Source organism: Pecten maximus, chromosome 4 (assembly GCF_902652985.1).
Source record: "Pecten maximus chromosome 4, xPecMax1.1, whole genome shotgun sequence".
Classification (NCBI taxonomy): Eukaryota; Metazoa; Mollusca; class Bivalvia; order Pectinida; family Pectinidae; genus Pecten; species Pecten maximus.
Genome location: NC_047018.1, coordinates 48,680,063 through 48,707,772, shown reverse-complemented (window position 1 = coordinate 48,707,772; position 27,710 = coordinate 48,680,063). Strand labels below are relative to the sequence as shown.

Sequence of the window (27,710 nt, the reverse complement as noted above, 5' to 3'; positions counted from 1 at the left end):
AAGTGAAAAAAATACAGATTTACATGTAAATAATGCATAAATGTTAAAGAATACAATATAGCTTGTTATGAACTTATTATAGAAAACATACATACTTCGTATGCCTCAGGGAATCTGTGATGCTAAGTCCTCTAGCTGATTTCGGATTGGTGTGAACCAGCATACCTGGTACAGTGCATTAAGGAACTGGTCCAAGCTGCAGGTATTCTTTATGTATACCCATCCTTCATGAGGAATACCTAAGATTGACAATTAATCACCAAAACATTAATTAATTTTAATAAATTTAATAATTTATCATTCTGAATAAAGATCAGTTAAATATATAAATAACTAGAACTGTCCCCAGGATGGCTGACTAATACCCTCGCAATCTACACGAGTCAATGGTGAATTGGAACTGTCAATTAGAGGCTAACTAAATAACTCAGTAATATAGTGACCAGTTGCCATAGCAACCATAATTTTGAGAAAAAGAAAAGTGAGATGCACATCTACACATGGTCCTCCATAATTGTGTGAAGTTTCATTGAAATCGCCCTTGGTTTAGGAGGAGTTGTCCGCACAAACTTAAAGTTATGGTTCTATCGGAAAACCTGTTTATAGTGACCAGTTGCCATAGCAACCATAATTTTGAGGAAAAGAAAGTGGCATGCACATCTACACATGGTCCTCTATATTTGTGTGAAGTTTCATTGAAATCAGCCCTTTGATTTAGGAGGAGTTGTCCGCACAAACTTAAAGTTATGGTTCTATCGGAAAACCTGTTTATAGTGACCAGTTGCCATAGCAACCATAATTTTGAGAAAAAGAAAGTGGCATGCACATCTACACATGGTCCTCCATATTTGTGTGAAGTTTCATTGAAATCGGCCCTTTGGTTTAGGTTTAGGAGGAGTTGTCCGGACGAACTGAAAGTTATGGTTCTTATTGGAAAACCTGTTTATGGTGACCAGTTGCCATAGCAACCATAATTTTGAGAAAAAGAAAGTGGCATGCACATCTACACATGATCATTAAAATGTGTGTGAAGTTTCATTGGAATCGACCCATTGGTTAAGGAGGAGTTGTCCAGACAAAATGTGTCTACAGACAGATGGATGGACGGACGGGCGGACAGACAACCTGATTCCAGTATACCCCCCTAACTTCGTTGCGGGGGGTATAATTACTTATATTAAAACACTGCACTAGAAGGAAATCATATCAATTTAAGAATTTGTCAAAATTGTTGTATTTACCTTGAGGTCGGTTTTCAGGTGGTCGGGTTGTAATGTTTGACTGGACTTCCTCACCCTCTGATGATGTTGTTTCATTAATATCTGGGCACATGTCAGTCGACCTGGTCATCCAATTATTACTGCTGATACGGATGACATCCTGATGATTAATCTGAGAATGACTTCTTTCTTGCCTAAACATGCTATCCATGTAGCTTTCCTCATTGTTTGTTCCATTCACAGAAGTTTGCTGGGAGATTTCTAGGAGTGATTGATCTTCCTCATCTGAACCTTGCCGAGCCTCAGGTCTCATTGTATTATTGGTGAACTGGACATCAGCTCCTCGTCTGATGCCCTCCTCCTGTATTGTGAAGTCAGTTCGAGGTAATTCCAGTAATGGCGAGTCCACAGGGGATAGATTTTGATGATTTGTGGTACTATCAGCCATAGTTGCGCACCTTCTCCAGGGATCTTGTAAATCATGATCATAAGGAGCTGGATGAAAATTGTTTTGAAGTATTTTAATAACCAAGACAACAATACACATCGCTAGCCATACAATAGGCCATAATTCACTAAAAGACGCATTACTGGCCATGGTTTTACATGAAGATGTACTTCCAACAGTAGCTGTATTGCTGGTTTGATGTATGGGATCTCCAAAAGAACTAGTGACCTCTTGTGGGTCATCTTCCTGTAAGATATCCACTGAAATACTTTGTATAGATGAAATTTCTCTGGATGATGTTGAGGGGAGCATTTCTGGATCATTGGAAACAGCCATATCACTTGAGAGTTGATTCTGACAATTGGCCCTTGTATCTCCCATACAGACATTTCCTTCATCAGATTTTTGGTCAGTGTCTCCCATCCTGTCATCAGATTTTTGGTTTTGCTCTTCCATCCCGTCATCAGATTGTTTGCTTGAAGATTCCATCCTTTCAACAAATTGCAAACAAAACAAGGTATTACAAGCGATACAAACCCCTTTGCAATGAACAACACACTTATACTAGTACTCGTGTTCCTGTTTGAGATGTTTAAAGTAAAAAGACAATTAGTAAATGTCATAAAAGCCCCCTATATACAGCAAGTACCTTGGCCTTGGATCCCTGAAACACAACGATGTCTGAAGTATACTCATACTTGACCTTTGTGTAAAGTTTGATTAAAATCTGGAAATGAAGTTGTTTGAGAGTTTATATTGAATTGGGACAGAACTGGACAGGAGGGGCACTATTATATGATGGGGGCATAATGATAATAACATGTGGCATTGATTCTGTATGAGAGTTTTGTATTGTGTATGATATTTACATGTCTTTTTGATACAAGGTAAAGTGTGATCACAGCAACATGGTCTGAATAGTATTGGAATGTAAGAACCTAAGGGCAATTACTCTGTAAATAAGGGAGTGCAACAAATGAAATGCAAACTTGTCCAAGATATTGCCATTATAAACTCAGGTATCAAGTTTCATGAAATTCTGTTGAGACATTGTGTTATGAGAGAGCTGACAAAGAAAGTTTAGTGAATTTAACAAAGGGCAATAGCTCTGTCAATAAGGAAACGCAGAATGTGAAACTCAAACCAATCAAGGTATTGCCATAACAAGAGGCCCAATGGGCCTGTATCGCTCACCTGGCTCTACAGCAAAATTGCAGTTGAGGTCATTTCTACAGATACTATGCTGATAACAACTTTATTTAAATATCAGAGTAAGCCAGGTTTATTCATGTCAATATATTTTCTAGTCCTTCATTCCAGCATACTATTGGTCTAAGATCGGTTCTTGGCGACTCTTGGCTCTAAGCATGCTATGGACAGGCCCAATATCAAGTCCCTGGGCCTCTTGGTTATTGAGAAGAGGTTGTTTGAATATTATAGCCTATTTGACCCATGTGACCTTGAATGAAGGCCAATGTCATCTATTTGAACAAACTTGGTAGCCCTTCACCCAAGCATGCTACGGGCCCAATATCAAGTCCCTGGGCCTCTTGGTTATAGAGAAGAACTTGTTCGAATATTATAACCTATTTAACCCATGTGACCTTGAATAATGGTCAAGGTCATTTATTTGAACAAACTTGGTAGCCCTTCACCCCAGCATGCTACAGGCCCAATATCAAGTCCCTGGGCCTCTTGGTTTGAGAAGAAGTCGTTTGAAGATTATAGCCTATTTGACCCATGTGACCTTGAATGAAGGTCAAGGTCATTTATTTGAACAAACTTGGTAGCCCTTCACCCCAGCATGCTACAGGCCCAATATCAAGTCCCTATATATATATGGTGGGGGCATAATGATAATAGCATGTGGCATTGATTCTGTATGAGAGTTTTGTATTGTGAATTTGTGTATAATCGCGATACATCTTTTTGATACAAGGTAAAGGGCAGTCACAGCACCATGGTCTGAATAGTATTTGAGTGTAAGAAACTAAGGCAAATACTCTGTAAATAAGGGAGTGCAACATATGAAATGCAAACTTGTCCAAGATATTGCCAATATAAACTCAGGTATCAAGTTTCATGAAATTCTGTTGAGACATTGTGTTATGAGAGAGCTGACAAAGAAATTTTAGTGAATTTAACAAAGGGCAATAGCTCTATCAATAAGGGAACGCAGAATGTGAAACTCAAACCAATCGAGGTATTGCCATAATATAACCATGTATAAATTTCATGAAATTCCATGAAGAATGAACCTTTTGAGAGTGCTGACACAATTATATTGGAGTAGAATAAACTAAGGGCAATAACTCTGTAAGTAAGAGAGCAACAGCTCTAAAACTCAGACATTTGAGATATTGCCATGATAGAATTATGTAGAACTTTCTGAGAAACAGTGATAACAAACTTCACAGCTAAGGGCCAAGGGGAGCCTTTTGATAAAAAATTGAGAAAGATCCATGAAGAACTTAATGAGAAATAGCGATAACAACCTTCAACTAACAAATGTCAAAATGGCTGTCTGTCGGCCAACTTGTTTGTGTTTAGTCTCAAAAAGGACCATGCACAACTAGAATCCTCAGGAAACATACAGGTGAAATTTTACAAAGTTCAATGAAATACTTTCTCAGAAATAGCAATAACAAAATTTGACTAAAAATTCAAAATGGTCACCTGTCAACCATCTTGTTTTCAGATCAGTCTCAAAGATAACATGCATATATAGTGACCACAGAGAACCTTCTGATGCAAGAGGCCCATGGGCCTTAACGGTCACCTGGGTTTAAACATATTTCAGTTAATTTTACCCTTTTTGGCCCCGCCAATAAGCACCTGGGGGTCAGCCAGGACGAACCTGTGCAAACCATCAAGCTGTCATCCAATGCTGATAATCTTAACAAAGTTAGAATGAATTCCAATGGAAATCAAACAAATGACAGTCAAAATGCGATTTCCCCGTATAAACTATAGGAAAGTTTACCCCCTCACCAGATTTCATTGAATTAGGGTCAGCAGATATTTAAGAAATGTCCATGAAGAACTCTCTGAGAAATAGCGATAACAACAATTATCAAAATGGAAAAGAGGCCCAATGGTCCTGTATCGTTCACTAGTTATAGACTTTAAAATTGATCTAGGTCATTTATGAAGATAATAAGCTGATTGTGACTTTATTTAAATGTCAGAGTAAATAAATTTTGTAGTCTTTCATCCCAACACTATTGGCCGAATATCATCTCCCTGGGCCCCTTGATTACTGATCATGAGAAGCAATTGTTTAAATATTTTAGCCCATTTGACCTCTGTGACCTTGAATATTGGTCAATGTCATTTATTTGAACAACCCAGCAAGCCACAGAATGGATATCAGGCCTCTGAGCCTCACAGTTATTGCAAAGAAGTTGTTTAAAGGGAAAAGTTTACTCCGGTCAGACGACAGACGCTACACCAAGTACTTTATGACTGGTAGCAATTTAACTAATTTCACAGGTCCTTCGGACCAGGTGAGCTAAAAATTAGAGCAACATCCTTCTGATAAAAGACTCACCACCTTAATTAGGTCAATTGACCCATATTGTCTCTGTAAAACAAATGGGTCCCATGTCTGGTAAATTTTGAGCAGAATCAAAAGTATTAAATTTAATTTGCAACACATAGTTCACATCTCATATTGGTAACTAAAATAATATTCTATGTTTACCAAAATTCAAAATAACTAATATATGTATATAAATAATACATAGAGGATATCTAACAGTATCTTCAGTAATACCAAATATATTTTACTCGCGAGGCTAATATTTTGATATTTTTCACGGGTGTGCAGCACAAGTGAAAAATATAAAAATATTAGACTCATGAGTGAAATATATTTGATATTTGATACTGAAGATACTGTTATAGATATACTGTTAATTACATTTTCATAGAAAAATATACCAGGTCAGCTTTTAATTTACCCAATTGTTGTTTGTAAGCAGTGTTTTGATTGGTCAAATAATAAATTGTGATATATCATTTTTATAGAATGAATAATTTTTGATATTTTACTGGTAAAAATGTAATGAATAGAGGATATTGCATTGTTTAAATTCCCGTTGAATATAACATTTCACAAGTATGACAGAATATCAATATTTTCATGAGTGCAAAGCATGAGTGAAAAATATCGAAATATTCTGTCATACTCGTGAAATATATGTTACATTCAACAGGAAACCATTCAATTATCTTTTAATTGCATTATTATGATTAATAACAAAATTAACAACTACAAAAAATTATATATAGTGTCAAAAAGTGTGGGAATCAGTAACATAATTCATGACATTGTCTCTCACTGTGACGTTACTCAACGTCAACATGATTGCGCCATTTTGAAAGGACTGCATGATCAACGCAATTTACGCGTTTTCTGCTGTTATTGGAGAATCTGTGCATGAAAAGCTAATGTCAAGTGAGTATAATTTGTCAAAAACTTGTCTAAAGATTTCAGAAATACTACAAATGAAAATAACCCATTTATCTATCTTCGCTTCGACTGAAAAAATCAATGAGGTGAATACAAAGGTTTGATCACTCTGATTGGTCAAAAAAGAAAAAGTTTATTTTCACTGCAAATCTTATAAATATAAGTTTTATCAGTTTGATAGATATCTTTCTAACACAATACCCTGTGTTATTCAACTCTCAGACCATCAGTTAATCATTACAGCTGTTGATTAACAATCTGTTTAAACCACACGTGGTATAAACTCTGTACGAATTTTGATTGGTTAACACGGTGAACTTTGACCCAAGCTACAATTGTTATTGACGTCATCAATAATCTGATGACGTCACATCACCGGGTCCCGGACGTCACCGGTACACTTTATTTGCATACGCGAAATTATACTTGGCCACGTTTCCCTTTGATTCGAACCGATATTATTGTGGTAGAAATAGGTCACACAACTCGAAATTGTTGGATATGGAATTTATTTCACACTCGTAAGTTATTTTTTAAAAGTTGCAAAAAACACTCGCTAAAGCTCGTGTCTTTTGCAACTTTGAAAAAATAACTCACTCATGTGAAATAAATTCCATATCCAACAACCACTCGTTGTGTAACCTCTATATATTTCACAGGAAAAAAATGCAATGAAGTATTAAATCAAACAAGCCATAACTGTAGTGGGGCCCTTGACACGAGTCACACAAACTACTAATAATTTGTTTGTTTGTTTTTGTTTAACGTCCTATTAACAGCCAGGGTCATTTAAGGAAGTGCCAGGTTTTAGAGGTGGAGGAAAGCCGGAGTATCCGGAGAAAAACCACCGGCCTATGGTCAGTACCTGGCAACTGCCCCACGTAGGTTTCGAACTCGCAACCCAGAGGTGGAGGGCTAGTGATAAAGTGTCGGTACACCTTAACCACTCGGCCGTCGCGGCCCCTTCAACTAATAGAAGCTGCAATATTTTCCCATAAGTCATAATACACCTTAACACCAAACTTGATTAAAATTTGTCAACATCTAAATTTCGATCGATCAGAAGCCAGCTCACTGAACTTGGATGTCAGTTTTGTGTTTCTTATGTTATCATTAAGACAAAATATAAATATCACAGAAACTATACGAGAAAGCTTGAAGAGCGCTGGCCAGTATGAGTTTGTGCGACACAGCTACTATGACATGTACAATATTGTACCTCAAAATACCAGACTCAGCAATAACAAAGTAGGCTATTTCGAACATGAACACAATATATAATTGTATTTAGTTCTCCTTATAAAACATTGTACATTTGATTGCTTGTGAAACGGTGCTTTAGTTCTAAATGGTTCACTTTATTTTTTGATACAATATGGCGATCTCAAAGTGTCCTGATGCACCTTAATTGATATGAAAAGAACATATAAAACAAAAAATGCTATACACTCCATCATGCTCAGGGCTTTTTTGGGGGCCGATTTGGGGCCGAATTTCGGCCCCATTCCCCATGGCAAAATTGGATATTTTTCCCAATCTGACCACTTTAAATTCCCAATCAAATGATCTATAAAAAAAAAATAAGTCTTAAAAAATCCGGATGGTGCCGTCCTGTCTTTGCTTTATAGGTTATTCGGGCCTGATAAAAGGAGATAATGCTCTAGAGTCCAAATAAATATAGCATAGATCCATATTTGTGTCTACTTGTTATTTTTACCATTATTTCCATTTTTTCCCAATTTACCTGTTGCCGCGCATTTTTTTCTAAATCCCAAAGCCATAGGCTCCATTCCCAAGTTGTGAAAAAAAAACCTGGTGCTAACAAAAGGAAACAAAAAGCAAATTCCAACTAAAGACCATGCAATAAGCCTAGCCTACATTATAAGTTGTAAAAACCCTGGAATCATTAGTTCAAGTTGAAATCATTAAATACTTGGGAGGCAAATAACAAATTATCAAGCTCCCAATACGGATTCAGAAAAGGCCAATCAACAACACAGCAATACTAGAAGTCTTAGATGAAATAACCAAAGTACTTGATTCCTAAAATGATTTACCTTGACTTCCAAAAAGCCTTTAAATTAAGATAAAATCAATGGGAATTAGAGGATCACTTTTGTAATGGATATCAGCATTTCCTAGCAATCACCAAACAAGGGTCAAGATCAAAGTTCAACCAGTTGGGCACCTGTAGTCTAAAAAGTGAAGTTCTGCAGGGGAGTGTACTAAGGCCTGTGCTTTTTCTAGTTTTCATTAATGATATTCCTGATTGAACAAGATCCAATGTCAAACTATTTGCAGACAACACAAAAGTGAACTGCCCAAGTTCAGATCAAGACTCAAATGTCATTCAAGAGATTCTCGACAAATTACAGTTATGGTCAGAAAAATGGCAAGCTGAATTTTACTCAACAAACATGTTAAAGCTCACATGTTGGCTACAATAAACCTCTAATAAATTGGAAGACCAAGTGATCAAAAATACTGAAGAAAACGATCTAGGAGTCATTTTCAACAACAAGCTGAATTTCAGTGCACAAGTAGATTGTCTAGCATAGAGTGTGAACATTTGAGCATCTCGACAAATGTATGCTAATAAGTAACCCTCTTTACAAGATCCCTTGTACGGCCACGAGTATCCAGTCACAGTCTGGAGGCCTCAACACAAGAAAGACATTGTCACTCTTGAAAGCATCCAAAGAAGACTCATACGTACGGCTACCACTAGTCTACCATCACTTCAGCATAGGAGAACCAAACTTCATGGGCTCGACTAAATGGAGCAAGCCCAATGAGGGGACATAGCAATAAATTAGTAAAACCACACACAAGATTATATATCAGAAAGCTATCAATATTATTGCTAGGTCTACTGCTTACATTAATTAGTACCTTTCAGGTGCACAGCGCTTCACTTTCGTTTTGGCAGCTATTGCACCATACATTGTAATGCCGGAAATGAAACTGTGTTATCATATATTTTTTTAAGAAACTTTCGAAAGCATGCTTTTGTAGCAATTTTTGTTTTAAAAAAAAGTATTAATAAGAATAAATAAGTTAGTCTTAACCTTACTGTACAGTAGTTTCGGCTTCATACGTTTCGGTATAGAACCGGTTCGGGTAATTCCGTGCACCCGGTGTGGATGTCACATGTCTCACGCTGTAATTATTTTACATCCGCCCTGAAATACATGCTCTGACGGACAGACAGGTCTGTCTTTCGTTACCTTTTTTTGTTAATGGATTTCCCATTGTGTTGGAAATGCTGAGCGGAGGTATGACATGCCAAATGTCAAATAATAATGTAATACAGAAGAAAAAAAGATTTTACCTTAGGGCGAATATCTTCTTTCACATTATGTGTATTATGCCTAATATCAGAGACCTATATACTATATAGTATATAGGTCTCTGCTAATATTGTTAAATTTTCACAGTTAATGAACTACACCAATATCAAAACTTTAGGAATTTATGTAAATTTATCAAAGTACTGTTTAAAAAAGTTATATGATTTGTCCTCCATACTCTATATTGTATTTGTTGAATGTTGTAAAGATGTTCTCTCTATACATTGTATTTTTGTAAAGAGATGGAATAAACAAAGTTGTAAGTTGTGTTTGTTTTTTTACCTTAACTTCAAATAATTTTACCTTAACGTAAAATAAAATATTTTATCCTTAATTGTAGATAAATAGGATCGGGCCACATAATAACAAACATGAAATATACTTACTTCAAGTATAGACGTGTATTTCAACACGGGATATTCATAATTAAAAAAAAAGCGTCGCATGTTAATCTCTCAAAAGCGGTGACATTAGCTGCTAAAACCAAAGTTTTTTTTTAGTTTATACGTATATACCAAATAAAACCAGAGGTTTTAGAGCTAAAAACGATCAATCAAACTATGCTCTGTATCTGTAGGAATGAATAGTTGTAGTTTCTGGGGGGGGGGGGGTAACTTTCGCAATATTTTTGGTTAAAAAATGAAAGTAATGGAATGTGTGTAGACACTCTATTTACACTATTATTCCATAGAGACGGAGACGTGTTCATGTATGAGTAATAATTATATGATAGGAAATGTTACACGTTTAGTAAGAATTCGAAAGAATAACAAGAGTTAAAGAGATTATGGATCATATTAAAAAAATGTTTTTAGAAACACAATGTAAGTTTACTTATTTAAAGTTTGATTTGTATGAATCTCATAATTATCTATTGAATGACATTCATGTAGAATTGGTATGATACATTGATAAGCTCAAATATTTCTTGATGTGTTGACTCGATATTATCTACCTTTAAATAAACTTTATAATTATTAAGAGACTGTTGTGGTCATGTTTTATGTTAAAGTACGATCCAATAGACTACATGTATAATTTTAATAATGAGCGACGCGACACAATATACAAGTCAGCTGAAGAGTCGAAAAATGTGTTAAACACTAGGGAAGGTCCAAATACATGTAGACTGTAACTAATTATCAAGTCCCTGTGATTAATATGACAGTAAAACATATCATGTCGACCCTCATAATGTTTCGAATTTTTTTTAACATGTCCAAAAACGCATGTTTAACTTCTTCAATTCTCATAATCTTATTAATAGATTCGAATCTGTATTTCTATACCTAATCACTCTTGTTCGCACCAACTCGTTGAGATATATATATCATTCCATGAAATTTAATATTAAATGATGTTTCATGATATTTAAAGATGCATTTCTGGTACAGAATTCTGTACCCTCTACACCAGACTCAGTACATGGTAGACTAATTGTTATACTAATGATACTAGCTTATGAAAACTATGAATGTAAAACTTTCACCCCCCCCCCCCCCCCCCCCCCCCCCCCCCCCTTTTTTTTTTTAACTTTATAGAGTCTGACATGGAGGGTCGGGCCCGTTTACAAATTATGTCAGCATGGCATTTCAGGCCCAAGTCATCTTTTTCTAACAATGCCACCGGTGTTCCCCAGGGTTCAGTGCTAGGCCCATTATTCTTCCTGATTTATGTAATGATATAACAAAGGGGCATTCCTTCGTTTCAATAAAGTTTAGGTTGTCTAAACTTATTGGAAAATATGTATTTTTTTCAAAGTAGTAAAAGTTGTCTTTTTTACAATAAATTTCATTACATGAAGGCACAAACACTCATATAATCATCGCCCGGACATAGATTTCATCAATAGAAATTGTGCATGTTTCTGATGTCCGAACCAACATTTGGGTCCTGTGAATCAAACTCCATTGCCGTTTGAGGAATCAATTTCAATTTTATTAGTAATCGAAAAAAATAAAGCTTCATGCATATACATGCCGTGCCGAAATGGTTCGCTTCATATTCAAGATGTGACGAATATTAAATAAAAAAATTGACAATTCACCCTGAAAGTGAAATACACATATCTCAAAGGTCATCAGAACGTGACCCCGTATGGGATGTTGTTAGATGTTCATATAACGTAGTGATAATGACCATCTATATTTTAATTAGATTGTACATTGCACACTTGGCGGGCACTGCGTAATAGCAGTGAATAGCAGACAAAATAAATTGTATAGAGAATGGACAAATCAAGTAAGACAATAGACATTATATCGTGCCAGCTCCCTTAACTGTGACTTTTTTCAAAGGTAGTTTAATTAATTATCATGAATGTAGATGTGGTAGTTCATAGACTGATCCTATCTTTACCCATGTCTCTGTCCCTCATATGGCAATAGGCATTGTCGATCGGCAAGGATGAGGGAAATAGGCACGGACAGGGAAATAGGCACGGAGAGGGAAATATGCATGGACGAGGGAAATAGGCATGGATAGGAAAATAGGCATGGGCGAGGGAAATAGGCATGGACGGAGGAAATAGGTACGGAGAGGGAAATAGGCATGGACGAGGGAAATAGGCATGGAGAGGGAAATAGGCATGGACGAGGAAATAGGCATGGACGAGGGAAATAGGCATGACGAGGGAAATAGGCATGGACGAAGGAAATAGGCCTGGAGAGGGAAATAGGCATGGACGAGGGAAATAGGCATGAATGAAGGAAATAGGCTTGGAGAGGGAAATAGGCATGGACGAGGGAAATAGACATGGACGAGGGAAATAGGCATGGACGAGGGAAATAGGTATGGACGAGGGAAATGGGTGGACAACGGGAACCAGAAACTTGCTATCCCTTAACCTCATACTAAACCGTTTTCATTATACCAATACAAACTGGAGATACATGTCTTAACTCTATAGCTACGTACGTCACTGTACGTCCTGTAACTTAGATGACAAAGGAACCTACACAACCAAGCGAAGTCGAGCTAAGTATAAGACAGTTGTTTTTATACATGGTAGGGGTATATATAATGTATTTAAATCCACAGTGAGCGTCACTGATCAATTTGTGTATACATATTTGACCTTGACCTTTGAACCATATTGGCTTACAAAATATAATTGTCCTAGTAAGTTAATCACGAGGCGACGATGCGAGGAGAGTGTCGTTAGTGTAAAATAGCAAGTTCTGCAAAGTTCAAACAGAAACATATTAATGACACGTTTCTGATTCAAATCACAGAAAGAAAATGTGATTTCGATATTATATTGATCTATTCGAACTACAAAAAAAGCCTGGGCGGTACTGGGCTGTACCGGGCTGTATCGGCCTGTAGTTATATTACCGACGTAAACTTAACATTGAACATTTTGACTTTTAAAATAGTCGCGGGGATTCCCATAAACAATCACACTCGTCGCATCCGGTACGGTACGGAATCGGCCGAGGTTAGGCGAATTAATCAATAGCAACATCTCCGGGAAATTTCCGGCAACACTCGGAAATCTACTCCAATCGCAACATCTCGGGGAAATTTCCGGAAATCGAGTGTTGCTGGGAATTAATCAGTCAGAGTAAGGGTCAGCCGCCACTTTCCGTACACGAAAATATGAAGTCGAACTGTAGCATTTTGGTTCCCTGATTAACTTCATGTTCATGGTATTTAAATTGATAACAAGATTAGTTGTAAAACTGTTACTTGTTGAATACCACGAAATTAGTTGAGGAATCAACTCGACCACTTATTCGCTTGTCAACATTTTTCAGTACAACTTACAGCGCCGTATAGAACTAGATATGCAGCATGTAGACCTTTGGGGAATGATCATGTCAAAGAGGAAATTGATTAATCCTGCTAGAGTAACAGAGATTTGCCAGGCACTTGCAACTGGTATATATACCACAAGGCATTTTCTTTAATTCTCTGCATTGAAAATATGTTTTGCCAGGTAACTATTATCTTAAGCTCATGTGACGGAATATAGTCGTAACAATATATAAATATTTAACTAAACTAAATTAATTGAATATTTATTAATTACTTATTCTACAGATTTTCACGGCAGCGGGGCCTACTTCTGTTCATTTGATTAATTCATGCCTTTTGTATTGCATTTTTTTCTATTGTTGTATGTCTCCCGTCTAAAAAATGACTCGAACCAGCAGGACGTCTTGAATTGTTCATTAAAGAAAATGCCCTGTGACATTTGGTGCCCATGTAGGAACCGAAGTTGAGGACACCCGAATCTACAATTTAAACCCCTTGCAGCGGCTTGGAGCTGAAATTCTCTGCGATATGATCAATTGTAGCGCTACCAACTAATTCCTCCTAATAACGTTGGACGCAAGAATGATGTTTAGATATTAATAAAATGACTCGAACCAGCAAGTCTTCAATTTTTCATTAAAGAAAATGCCCTTTGGCATAAACATCCAACATGTTTTAATCAATTTCTTTGAAACTGAATGTATCTTTGTTTCCCTGCTTTGGCTATTTTTGCAGACATTATATTGCTCTTTACTTACCCAATTGCTTGTAGGGCAAGTGAATTTATATGCCATATGGTGATTTGTCGTCAGCTTGGTGTCAACATTTCATGATCATCTAAACAACTTCTCAATAATCAAGGGGACCTTCATCTCAGAGTGTTGCAGGACCAGTTTTAGGTCTCAACTTGGGCTTCATGATTTTTGAAAAAAAGTTGTTTTAAGCCTATTTGACCTTTGTGACTTTGAATATAGGCCAAGGTCATTCATTTAAACAAACTTGGTAGTCCTTCAACCCAGCGTGCTACATACTTATTATTTTATATCAGGTCTCTGGGTCCCTTGGTAAATATTGATAAGAAGTTGTTTAAAGGGAAAATTGATACCGTTCGGACGGCTGAATGGACAATGGGAGTCAAAGAGAACATTGCACAAAATCGACAACGATATTATAATAACATGCACATTTGCTACTAACATTAGTCAAAAGTGGATCCCAAGGGAAGAAAATATCTTTGCTTATTATCTAAGTAATTGGCAAAGTGACTTTGGTGATTGGGTGTTGAAACGTGAGTTTTCAAAAGACATTTTGTATGGAGAATTCACCGTGATTGCTTTGTATATAATTAGGGCTTTTCACCCAAGTGGTGAAAAGACCTATTGTTTCTGTTATGTTTCTTATTATTATTTTTCTTCTTCTTCTGCACTTGATTTTGTGACAGCAAATCAGCAAATATGGTATAAGTTATGTTTAAAGAGATGTAAGTATGTTTAATGAGAAGGTCTGAAGATGTTCATGTAACAAAATTAAGTAGGTCAGAAAATTCAAAATGGCCGCCATGAGGCCATACTTAAAATGTTTAAAATCAATATAACTCAAAAAGCATTTAAGATACAAGAGTCATGTTATGATATTATTGAACAATACATATGGGGCCAACTTTTATATGATTACAAGTTAAAGGTCAGAGGTCAAATAAAAAAGCTCGCCTGGGGGTCAAGTTAGTCTATTTTTAGAAAATCTTCCTTTTTCCAATCTTTTTCCAAAAAAAAATCTTAGTATGATGTAGAATGTCATTCTGATGAATTTGACGTTTTCAGTTTTTCTGTGACACACGCATGTGGGTTAATGTTGCATTTATAATTAAAAAGAACAAAAAACGTCATGTTTTATTATAAATTCAATATTTAATGATTTCCCGATTAGTTCTGTTTGTTTTTTTGATCGGATTTTAATGTTTGGTGTCCAACGTCTTTATCGGGATGCTTTCGTCGTTCTTCGTGTTCTCGCGTGGTCACGTGACCGGCACGAAGGACTACATTAACACTTGGTCGGTAAATATGGCCAGAGCACCCGACCAACGTATTTTGTCGTACAAACAAATATGATACACTTATTCATCGTGCTAAGAAACCGAGAAAAAGTGCTGTACATTCTTCTATTTATTAAAGTATGGTTACATAACGGCGTTATAAACTGGTGTTAATTGAAGAAGTGCCGATTAATTGACTACTTTTTAAGTAATTTTGACGATGTTTGTCATTTTTGTAAGAATGTACAGCACTTTTCGTTGTTCTCATACAATTACCTTCACGCTCTTACCTGTTTCATAAGTATTGATTTAGGGTAGTCGGGTGCTCTAGGACGATTCATAGAGCAAGTGTTAATGTTCATTCTCCAATATTGGAACTCTTCAGTGTTTTAAGTATCGCAATCGGCATATAGAAACGAACAAACGTTAATAAACGAATGCAATGGATCGTAATTAATTCAATTAATTATTTAAAGATGATTTCCAAAGACATAGGGTATAGTCAGAAGTTTTCGGCTGTACACATGCAAGTTTGTAAATTCGTCACTGTGATGAAACCACCGTCCTCGTCGTTGCCATGACAGCCGATCAAAGCTGCGATCACGAATTCGAATGCACTGACAAAGTGAAAGTTGAAGTATTTTCCGCAACATGCGGTTTAAACTTAAAATTACATTCACACCTCATATTGATTGGGGTTGTTTAATCATACCTGATCAATTGAATTATCAGAAAACTAACAAAAACACTAAAAAACACAGAATGAAGCCTTCGTGTCAGGCAGTGCAGACACAACGCGGGATCTGTAAACAATGTGACGTCATTGGAATGTACAAGTTGCAACAATGTACAACAATGTATATTTTACATGAATACACTAATGAGCAACAAAACGGGACGCAACATTAACCCACATGCGCATACGGTTTCTGTTGTACGCCATTTTGAATTTCCCCCTATATATTCTATATTAAAAATAGTTTTACATTTTAAACTTCTTCTCAAGTTCCACAAGTGGCATTTAGCTCAATCTTAGTTGAAATAATCCTTGGATTGTCCTCGCTAAGTTATGTTATTTTCTAAGTTGATTTGAAATCCAAGATGGCCGCCATGACGTCATGTATTAAAAAGCTTAAAATGCCCATAATTAAAAAAGTATTAATTTTACAGGGGTCGGGTAATTATGTTATTTGTAGTTAATGCCTGGCTCTAGCTTTTACTCACTAAAAGTTTTAGGGTCAGCCAGGTCAAATAAAGCGTTCGCTATGGGATCAAATAAGTCTATTTTTAGAAAATCTTCATTTTTCAATCTTTTTCCAAAACAAATTCTTAGTTTGATGTAGAATGTCATTTTGATAAATTTGACGTTTTCAGTTTTTCTGTGACACATACGGTTTCCGGTATACGCCATTTTGAATTTCCCCCTATATATTCTATATTAAAAATAGTTTTACATTTTAAACTTCTTCTCAAGTTCCATCATTGGCATTCAGCTCAATCTTAGCTGAAATAATCGTTGGATTGTCCTCGCCAAGCTATGTTATTTTTTAAGTTGATTTGAAATCCAAGATGGCCGCCATGACGTCATGTATTAAAAAGCTTAAAATGCCCATAATTTAAAAAGTATTCATTTCACAGGGGTCAGGTAATTATGTTATTTGTAGTTAAAGCCTGGCTCTAGCTTTTACTCACTAAAAGTTTTAGGGTCAGAGGTCAAATAAAAGCGTTCGCTATGGGGTCAAATAAGTCTATTTTTAGAAAATTTTCATTTTTTAATCTTTTTCCAAAAAAAGAAAGTTAAGTATGATTCAAAATGTTATTCTGATGATTTTCATGTTTTTTGGTGTTTCGGTAACGTTTACCATTAACGCGGAACGCCATTTTGAATTAATTTGGCATCTGATATATAACGGCATCTGAGACATAACGTTAGTTGGACGAGGGGAGATAACTCGTACAATAGAATACACATGTGTGTGAAGAAAAAACCTGATCCAAATCATTTCAATTTTTTAATTGTTCCAAGTCTGCAAGGAGTGTATCCACGTGGAGTGTAACGTTCAAGTTCAAGTTCAAGTTCTTTATTACTTTAAACCACATGGTTTATCAGTATATAAATTACATGTACAACAAGTCCTCACAGTCCTCACAAATACTCACAACAACCACACTGATCCACACATACCCACCCACTCACACTGATCCACATACAATTAACTCACACACACCCACCAATCCACACATGTACACTACAGCACATACACACCTATACCCACACACTCACACTGATCCACACACATGAACACCGGTCGGTTACATCTAGAATAGTGTAGAGGAATATCTCTCACACTTCAATAATTAAGTACATTGTTTTCACAAATTACAAATTCTGCCATGGAAATTACAGAAGTACATAGGAGATTACAAACATGTTGTAGTTATATATTCTAGACATTTATATATTAATTACATATATATTAGCAAATTGCTCAATACTAAGTGATTTTCGCCAAATTGGCCATATCTTTTATGTTATCAGTGCACAATAGTTTTATAAATTTATACATGTTTGGTCAAGTAAAATAATATTTTTTTATTAACTTACTTCCAACTCTTTAAAGCATTGACATTTGATTATAGAATGAAACTCATCTTCTATATCTCCATTATTACAAACATTACATTTTCTAAGGTTACGTGATATATTATTATAACGTCCAACCTCTACTTTTAACTTATGTGATGACATCCTTATTTTAATTATTTCTTTTAAATGTTTTGAATCTATAGGCATTGCTAAATATTTTTGTAAACAAAAATTATCACTCAAATGCATATACAATGCACACTTCGAAGAAGATTCAATCTTTTTCCTTTAAACTGAACAACACTATTCAGGTGGATTGGCAAAATTCCAAGTGTCATCTTACGTAGAAATATTTACTGAAGGATAGTTTCTGTACTAACATGGCATGGTCTGCACACCAGATAAGGACAGGAACACGCTAGGTCTCCTCGGTAACAAACATATGCAATATCAAATATCGAAACGCATTGTAATACAAAACAACAATCGATATACGTGAAAATAGAAAAAAAATAAAGTGGTCCACATTGAGACCAAGCGTATGTAGTTACTATATATAGTGGTGAGGTCATAAAACAAACACACTACCTACATGTACACGACATACCACTCTGTAACGATACATATACATAGACGTAATATTAAACCAAATTAACCACAAATCTTACTTGTTTTAGATGACATGGAATCTGTACTGCATTACCAGTCCGGAAAAAGATATGTCAACACGGACTGAAAAGTGCGTGGGATGTATACATACCCGGTATTACCAGGAAGTTAAAACAAATTCATACCAACATGACTGGATATATGTTCCGCCACTCACTCGAGGATTATCTGGCACTTGTTTGCACTATTCTGTAGTGTTTGTCCGGGGAATTAGCTCAATATTATCTTTTAAAAATCAAAAAAACCACTCGTAACACGCGTTTCGTTTTCTCTCAACAATCGCCTTCTCTCTATTTATTTTCCTCTAAACACAAAAGAGTTCAACAAACCTCAAAACTGCAAGTTGGGAGTTATCGCCCTTACCACAGTTCCCAGACCAGTAATTACCATTATACATAACATCCCCGCCACTACAAAACTTGCACAGGGTGCAAACTGGTCTGGTAACTATGGAAGACGATAACTTTACAAAACATTAGAAATGAATATACATACACTTAAATCACATCCCTTTTCCAAATCGTAATAACCACTTATATGCAACGAACAAGAAACCAAATATCATTACAATCAACTACATGTATCATATGGTATGACACAGTGAATATATCAGCTGGTGACGTCATAAAAAGAGAAACATGCGGTAATGACTACACACTGTAATATATAATGCTTCTAGTCAGAGGCTAAACGTGATCACAATGTCAATGTATCCGTATATAATCGGAGTACATTGTTCACAGAAGCGTATATGCCATATCTAACGACTATAAAGCAAACCGAAATTTGAGCTCACAGCTATACATCATGTTAATTATGAAGGCACCGTAATTAACCCATCAAACAATAAACCGGATGAAATGCTATCTGCATTATTTCAAAACATCCCAATTAGTATTCTAAAATGTAAAAGTCATCAATATTGAATTACTTCGGTGATACAAAATAATGTATATTGACTGCATGAAAAACACGTTTGAAATGATACAAAATCATTACATGCATTATATAGTTCAGCATTAACTGAGAACCGATGAAAACATAGAAAGTGTAGACTATATTAAATGTCATTCATTTCAACATATGGATATGCTCTATGCAATGAATGATAAGCGCAATGATCAGCTGAAGATTGCAGACAACCATATAACTAGTCACAACTAAGACAATATGCACTACTACTACACGCAGGAAATTCCGAACAAGGTAAGTATATATAGGAAATCATCATGATCATACATCATGTAATGTTACAACACTAAAGGTGGCGGATTAGCAATGAGCTTCCTTTTGGTTTTTGCATCCAAGTTTTGTAGAGGCATCCACCTGGCATTCTGGGCTGGTTCACCTTTAAAATGAAGCAAGCACTTGTCATCTGTACTAGTATGTTTCCTGGCAAGAACACGACGAACAAGACACGAATTAGATTCACTTGATGTAACGTCAGCTGGATCAACATGATCATTATCGCGATAACGCAAAGGTTTTTGTCGTGTACGACGGGGACGTGTCTCTTGTACTGTTGTCTTCATATGGGAGCTTGTTGGGTTGTCCGAACTTGAAGAGTTCTTTGAACTTTGGTCCGTAGGTATTATTGGTAACAGGCGTTTCCTACCTTTGGATGATTTCTGACGGGGAGGAGACGTTGGCGTAGGCGGAAGAATTCTGCGTTGTCCATGGGATACCGGAGAAAAAGACGCCTTTAGTATAGCGGTGCTATTACTCTGTTCCGATGACACATTTTCTGAGGGCACGTCAAACGATACTTCAGATGGAGTATCTATGTCTGTTGACACTATGTAGTAATGGTCCTTTGATGTAACCACTGTTGGTACAAGATACCCTGACGGATCAGGAACACGCACATACGCTATCTTAAGTCTGTCGATATGAACAGGACGCATCGACTTTCCTGATGAAATATCCTGTAAGCGAACAAGATGAGGAGAACATAGCTCCTGTATTGCATATGGGCCTATATAACGAGGTTGGAACTTCTGTCCTTGACCAGTAGGATCTTTCAGCAGATAGACGTAGTCTCCAACATCGACCTTCAGTGGGTTGGTCTTCGAATTTGCTTTCCGAAGAAATGCCTCTTGTTTCGCGATTGCATGTTTCTTAACATCTTCCCGAATGGCAGTGAGACGTTCCGTGAGCATCTTTATATACGAGTGACAGTCTTTGGGAATAGAGGTTAAGTCAGTCGGAAGAATGTGATCCGAAAGAGGAAATCTGGGTCGACAACCGAAAACAATTTCGAATGGACTATAACCAAGAGTCGAATTTACAGTGTTGTTCATCGAGAAAACAACTGACGGAAGAATTTCGTCCCATTGCTTTCCTTCTTGTATGAATGGAGTTAACCGTTCTGCTAGAGTGCGATGACTGCGCTCAACTGCTCCAAGACAGTGATGGGAAAAACTGGGTGTAAACTCTTGCTTTATGTCCAGCAGGCGATGGATTTCTTTTGTACATCTGGAAATGAATTCCGTTCCCTGATCTGATACAATAGTTTTGCACACTCCAAAAGTGGTAAACATTGAGTACATAGCGTCTGACACTGTAATGGCATCTTTTGATGGAATTGGTATTGCATACACGTATTTGCTGAATAAGTCAATTGCAGTAAACACATAGGCATTTCCTTTCCTGGAAACTGGAACTGGTCCATACAAATCGACTTCCCACACATCAAATGGTTTGGCTGGAGTAGGGAAAGCTACAATACCACTCTTTGTATGTGTCTTAGTAGTTTTGCGAGCTTGGCATTGCGGGCACGATCTAACATAATCTGCGACTAAGGTTGCTAGTCGTGGAAAGTAATACGATGTTTTTAGTGAATCAATCGTATGCTGTATTCCTCCATGTCCACCCATGCTACTATCATGGTATTGAGCAATAACTGTTTTGATCATTGTATTTGGGACGACCAACTGATAGTTTTCCAGAGCTTTCGTTCTTGATGACTTGGCTACTCTTGTATGTAAAAGTAAACCGTCGACAAGTAAGTAGTCCGAGCATTCGAGCAAAATCCTCCTCGACTCTTTCTGAGATTCGGGCAATCGATTTTCCGAAAGGTAGTCAATGATTTTCCTTAAATCAATGTCCTGCATCTGCATAGTTCTTACAGTGTTTACATCAAATGCACCATTGGAAAACAAATCAAAAGTGTTGGTAACAAAGGAATCACCAGTGTCTGCAGGAATATCTACTGAGGATATTTGACTGTGGTCGTTGACACTAGAATGAGACACTGATTGGTCTGTCAGTACCTTAGAGTTCAACTCCTCAGCAGAAGTGGGAATTTGTATAGCGTCACTGGCTATTTGATTATCATCGATATCGTAAGAGGTGGGTATTTGATGATCATCGATACCACTAGAGGTGGGGCCGGTGGGCACGCCAACCTTTGTACGTTTAATCGAGCTACATTGTCCCCCCAGTAACTGGTTGTCGTATCCTAAACTTGGGAGAACCATGTCCTTTTGGTTTGTGGCTGACATCCGTAGAGCAGGACATGTTTTTCGCTTCAGTTTCTTTCGCAAGCACGATAACTCTGCCTTATCATCAGTGTCCGCATCATAGGCAGATTCTTGATTACCGGTAACTGTCTTTAAAGGTAATTTGAAAGGTAGAGGTACATCCGGAATAAACAAATCAGCGTTGTTCACTTCATTACGCGAGTCCGAGTCACGCGCAAGTAGACCTCTTAGGAAATGGTCTTCAGGAACCACAATGTCGGCTTTTGCTTCAGGTACATATGGAAAATACGGATCGTCTTCTGAAGGACTGTGGAAATTTTCCACCTGTTGGGCATCCCTAGAAAGTGCATCGGCCACCTGCATCTGTGTTGCAGGCTTGTAGCGAATTTCTACATCAAACTGCTGTAGGATAGCTATCCAGCGTTCGTAGATCGCCCCTTTCATCTGCTTCTGAAATAGAGGTCGAAGGGCTTGGTGGTCACATTCCACAAAGAACTTCCGTCCTCTCAGAGATGCAGCACAATCAAGAACAGCAGTAACCATTCCAAGAAGCTCAAGTTTGGTTGGACCATATGATCTTTGGTAGCGGTTCAGCGACTTTGATCCAAACCTGACAACATGGATATCACCTGTGGTAGAGTCAGAAGTAGATTGATATAACATATAACCTATTCCTTTTGAGCATGTATCTACACTAACATGGAAGGTTTTGTCAAAATTTGGAAATGCTAAGACTTCTGAATGTTCCAAGAGAGATTTTAGACGGTCTAAGGCATCTTGACATTCCATTGTCCAATGAAATCGAATACCTTTCCGTGTAAGATTGATCAAAGGCTGTGCCTCAGCACTGTAATTGGGAATAAACTTTCGAAACCAGTTGAAAAGGCCGAGGATCCTTCGAAGAGATTTAACATCGGTTGGAGGACTGATTTTCTGCACAGCATCTATGCGATCAGGTGGAGGGGAAATTCCTTTGCTGGATATTTTGTGTCCTAAGAAAATGCATGAGTCTTGGGCAAAAGAACACTTTTTGGGTCCCAGTTTTAGTCCAGCAGACTCAAGTCTACAGAAAACCTCCTCTAAATCTATTAAATGTTGTGAAAATGTTGATGAGCTGATGAGGATGTCATCAAGATAACACAGACAAGACTTAAATGTCAGCCCTCTAAGTACTTTGTCCATTAACAGCTGGAATGTGCTAGGGGCGGAGCTTAATCCCATTGGTAACCTTTGGAACTGAAAGGTACCATAACATGTATTAAATGCGGTCAGTCTTGCACTATTCGAATCAATAGGCATCTGAAAAAATCCAGACGAAAGATCAATTGATGTGAAATATTGAGGTATGTTGTTGGAGAAAGATTCAGTTAATTCTTGAAGGTTAGGTATTTCATACTGAAAAGTTTGGGTCTGTGAGTTAAGGTATCTGAAGTCGACACAAAATCTAAACTGGGATAGACTGGAGTCTTTAGTAATTGGTTGAGATGGCTTGGTGTCTCTTCCTCGCTTAGAAACAAGGACCACTGGGCTAGTGATGATTATTTCCTCCGACTCGCTTATTGGGGCAATGATACCTTGGCGTAAAAGTTCATCCAGTTGATGCCGTAGTACTTCCTTTTTGTCTGGAGGAAGTCTATAGGGTCTCTGGTGTTTTGGTTTGGCATCTGGTTTTAAAAGTATCTTGTGGGTAACAACATCAGTATAGCCTAAGTCAGGTGAGTCTGGAGTCACAAACAATCCTTTATGCTTCAGCAAGAGTTCTTTTAGGCTATTCTGTTCTGATGGTGACATGTGCTCAGGAATATTGAAATTGGCAAGATAGGCGTCCAATTCGCTGTTATTTCGAGTATCTCGTTCAACATTCTGAACAAAACAGTCAGATACATCGGTGCTTTCAAAATCTGCCGACGCGTAAGAAAAATGAGCGATAGTCTTACCTTCGAGAATTGCAATTGGACTTGTACCAGCGTTAAGGATTTTAATTGGCACTGAATGTTCATGAGAAACTGTTACTAAAGTTTTTGATATCAAAAGATGTTTGTGAACACTATATGAACTACTAGAGCAAACACCTTGTGAACCATATAATACATGGTTAGGAACAGATCCCCAGATAACCATTTCAGAATTTGCTTGTATGGTTGTACGGCGTGGACATTTTACACAGTTTTGGCCGAATGAATAAGTATTTTGTTTGAAATCTAAAATAACACCCTTGTCATGTAGAAAACTAGTCCCTAGAATCATTGGATGGGATGTGTGTGGCAGGATATGTACTGGTATGCTATGAACATTGCCTTGCATACGCATATTAACCATTGCTGTTCCTACAAGAGATATTGTCTGGTTGTTAGCAAGAATTATTTGATCACTTTGTGAATGTTCAAAACCAAACTTCCAGGTCGTAGGAATGCGCGAAAACAAATCATTGCTGACAATGTTGATCTTACTACCAGTATCCAACAGGGCTGCTATCTTGATAGAGTTAATGTCAACTGGAAGAAACAAAAACTGAGGTTTTGAGGTTTGAAGTGTTGGGTGTACCGATTCCTCCAATCTTGACCCCATAGCTGTATCAGTTAATGCTGAGACCCTGAGGAGTTGGGCCTGTCTCTCCTCAGGTTGTTGAAGTTTCCCTGGTGATGTGTAGATGGTCTGCTTTGTGATGATACACATAGTCTGCATTGGAAAGCTGGGTGGCCATACTGGGAACAGAGTTGGCATTGGATACCAATAGCAGATTCACCAACACCAGTCCAATTACACTGACGACTCATATGTCCCATACCATGACACGAGAAACATTCTATCTGTTGGGTGTCGCGACTCTGACCTTGACCTTGTCTGTATCCTTGGGTATAACCTTGACCTTGTCAATGACCTTGGTTATAACTTTTACCTTGTCTGTGACCTTGTGTATAGGCTTGACCTTGCGTATGGCCTTGTCCATGGGTATAACCTTGACCCTGGGTATAATCTTGACCTTGGACATGACCCTGACTATGACGGAACGGTCTGTACTGTGGTTGCTGGTGGGAAGATCCATGGCCGTGCACTGTTGTCAATGTGGCAACCATCTCTGTCAAGGACTTCACTTGAGTCTTAAGGTCGTCAAGTTCAGAAGAATTTGTTTTGTTCTGTGATACTGCACAAATAGTGTTGTCCAAGCGAATACCACAACTCTCTGCCATTTTTGCTTTTGAGAGGGCCTGGTCAAGGGTGGTAGGAGAACCTGCACTAACGTACAATGCTAAATCCTTTGGTAGACCTGTAATAAATTTTGCCATTAATTCATGTTCAGGTTTTTTCATTAATTGGCCCTTTTCCAGTACCAAGCAATAGAAATCTTCGATTGGCTGACCAGGAAGCAAGTGGAGAGACTGGAAGTTAGCAGTTTCTGTGAGCATCTGGGGACTGTGCCAGTCCAAGGCTAGAAACCGTCCATGAAAAGCACTAATTACAGTGTCCCAGCTCTCTTTTGTAGAAAAGGGTAGATTATTGAACCATGTCAAAGCTGGTCCCTGCAGGTGGAGATGGAATGCAGCGATTTTTCTAGCATCAGAGTCAATAACATTTATCAATGTGGCATAGGAACTAAATTCATTCAAAAATTTATCTGCATTCTCATGAGGATATCCTGTAAATTTTGTGCAAGTAATTGCTTTAGCCATGATGTTGAAATTTAGTTCATCTGCTGTCTCATATGTATCTAAATTTGGAAATGTTACTTCTAATAAGTTGTCAGTAATGTTCAGTTTGTCATCAGTAATACTTGTAATAGAACATGAAGAACTATCATTTTCAAATTTGAATGAGTCCTCAAAAAGTTGATTTGTTTTTAAAAAATTGTCATCAAGAATGTCCGAATCACTATCATATTCATTTTCCACCTTGTAAATTAATGGAGGTGTAAAGCTATTCATGACATGTGACCAGTTATTTTACAAATTTCACCTCTGTTTTTCATCCTCGGAAGAATAGTTCACAGATGTTGGCCGGTAGGCTTTCAAGATTTAAAATAGTGAACACATTTATATAAAAAAAAATTCGAAAGTTTTCACTCTGCAGGTTAATTTCGAGTCAATAAATGCAATTAATAATATGCAGCCAATGAAACACACACATGTATGTCGGCCGGTTGGCTTTCAACAAAACATGTGACTTTTATAATATTTGTCATATATACACACACAAACTGTAGGCCTATACTATATAGTATATAGTATACAAATTCATATATATCACAATTTTGTGTCGGCCGGTGGGCTTTCAACAACAAAATTATTGTGAGTAAGGTCAGTAAATATGTAAATGAAAAGACAAGTAGAGTTTGTACTTTGATACAGTCGGCCGGTGGGCTTTCGACTCAAAATCAGCAGTTTTTATTGGACAAGTTCATGATATACAAACAAAACTTTGCGCTGCCACACAGAAAGTAAACTTTGTCGTGGATGTAGGCCATCGTGCAATTTAAAGTATGAAAACCTGGATATGCGGCCACGTGATCTATGGATCCGAAGGTCAGTGTGAAGGCCTAAATGTACTCCAGTGTGTGCGGTATTGAAATTTGATATGAAGTCATTCAGCCCCATTAAAAAGTCCTCAAAGTGTTGCTGATATCTTGGACATACTTCAGCAAGAGTCAAGCGTGATTTAGAGGGATATTTGGCAACTGTACGTCTGATATCTTTTGGTGGAACGGTGCCGAAAAGTATTAAAGCCGATGGATTTTTATTTAGAATGTGTTGTTCGATGTTCAAAATTGTAGAAACAAGACTTTCATATAGATTAGTTTTACATTGGTCAGTATAGTTAGCTATATCATCAGGGATGTCATTGATACCAACACAAAATATGTAGAGCTTATAATCGGTGTGGTCGAAGTTCCTAAGTAAACCTATGTGGTCTCGAAGTGTTGACCCCCTTGATACTCGCAATGTTAACTCGTCCAAATGAGCACCAGCAAATCGGGAATCGCTAAATAAAACACACTTACTCATAACAATCCGTCACATATCGCGCTAAAACTCACAAACCTTCTTTTCAATTCGGATTCTCCACCATGTAGTGTTTGTCCGGGGAATTAGCTCAATATTATCTTTTAAAAATAAAAAAAACCACTCGTAACACGTGTTTCGTTTTCTCTCAACAATCGCCTTCTCTCTATTTATTTTCCTCTAAACACAAAAGAGTTCAACAAACCTCAAAACTGCAAGTTGGGAGTTATCGCCCTTACCACAGTTCCCAGACCAGTAATTACCATTATACATAACAATTCATTCAGATGTAAATTAGAGATATCGTATATAGTGTTTATAAAACGAAAGTACAACTAATTCAAATACTATGGGAACATGACGTCATTTCTGACCAAATTATTATTAGACTGCTGCAGTCTACGAGTGAACATAGAAAAATATGTTATGTCTTATCAATTTGTTGACTTACGTTGTGTCGACCCCAGACTGACTATACCAGTTACAGGGGTCCTTGTAGACTTAGCTGTGTCGACCCCAGACCGACTATACCAGTTACAGGGGTCCTTGTAGACTTAGCTGTGTCGACCCCAGACCGACTATACCAGTTACAGGGGTCCTTGTAGACTTAGCTGTGTCGACCCCAGACCGACTATACCAGTTACAGGGGTCCTTGTAGACTTAGCTGTGTCGACCCCAGACCGACTATACCA

General features: G+C 37.4%; 1 protein-coding gene across 6 annotated transcripts in view; it reads right to left on the bottom strand.

The window, feature by feature from the left end:
• LOC117326313 overlaps positions 1–27,710 on the bottom strand; it is an 89,038-nt gene that overhangs the window by 21,460 nt on the left and 39,868 nt on the right. The window contains exons 1-2 of one of the 6 annotated variants that reach the window (XM_033883007.1): positions 18,539–18,914; positions 1,242–2,158 (exon numbers count right to left, since the gene is read on the bottom strand). The exons of 3 other annotated variants lie outside the window; for them this stretch is intronic. In XM_033883007.1, coding sequence (XP_033738898.1) covers positions 1,242–2,157 — 916 coding nt within the window. In that variant the 5' untranslated portion in view covers position 2,158; positions 18,539–18,914. Of the gene's footprint in view, positions 1–1,241; positions 2,159–9,022; positions 9,061–18,538; positions 18,915–27,710 lie in introns of those variants that run through there. 2 more of the 6 variants (XM_033883008.1, XM_033883006.1) reach the window with 2 other exon arrangements.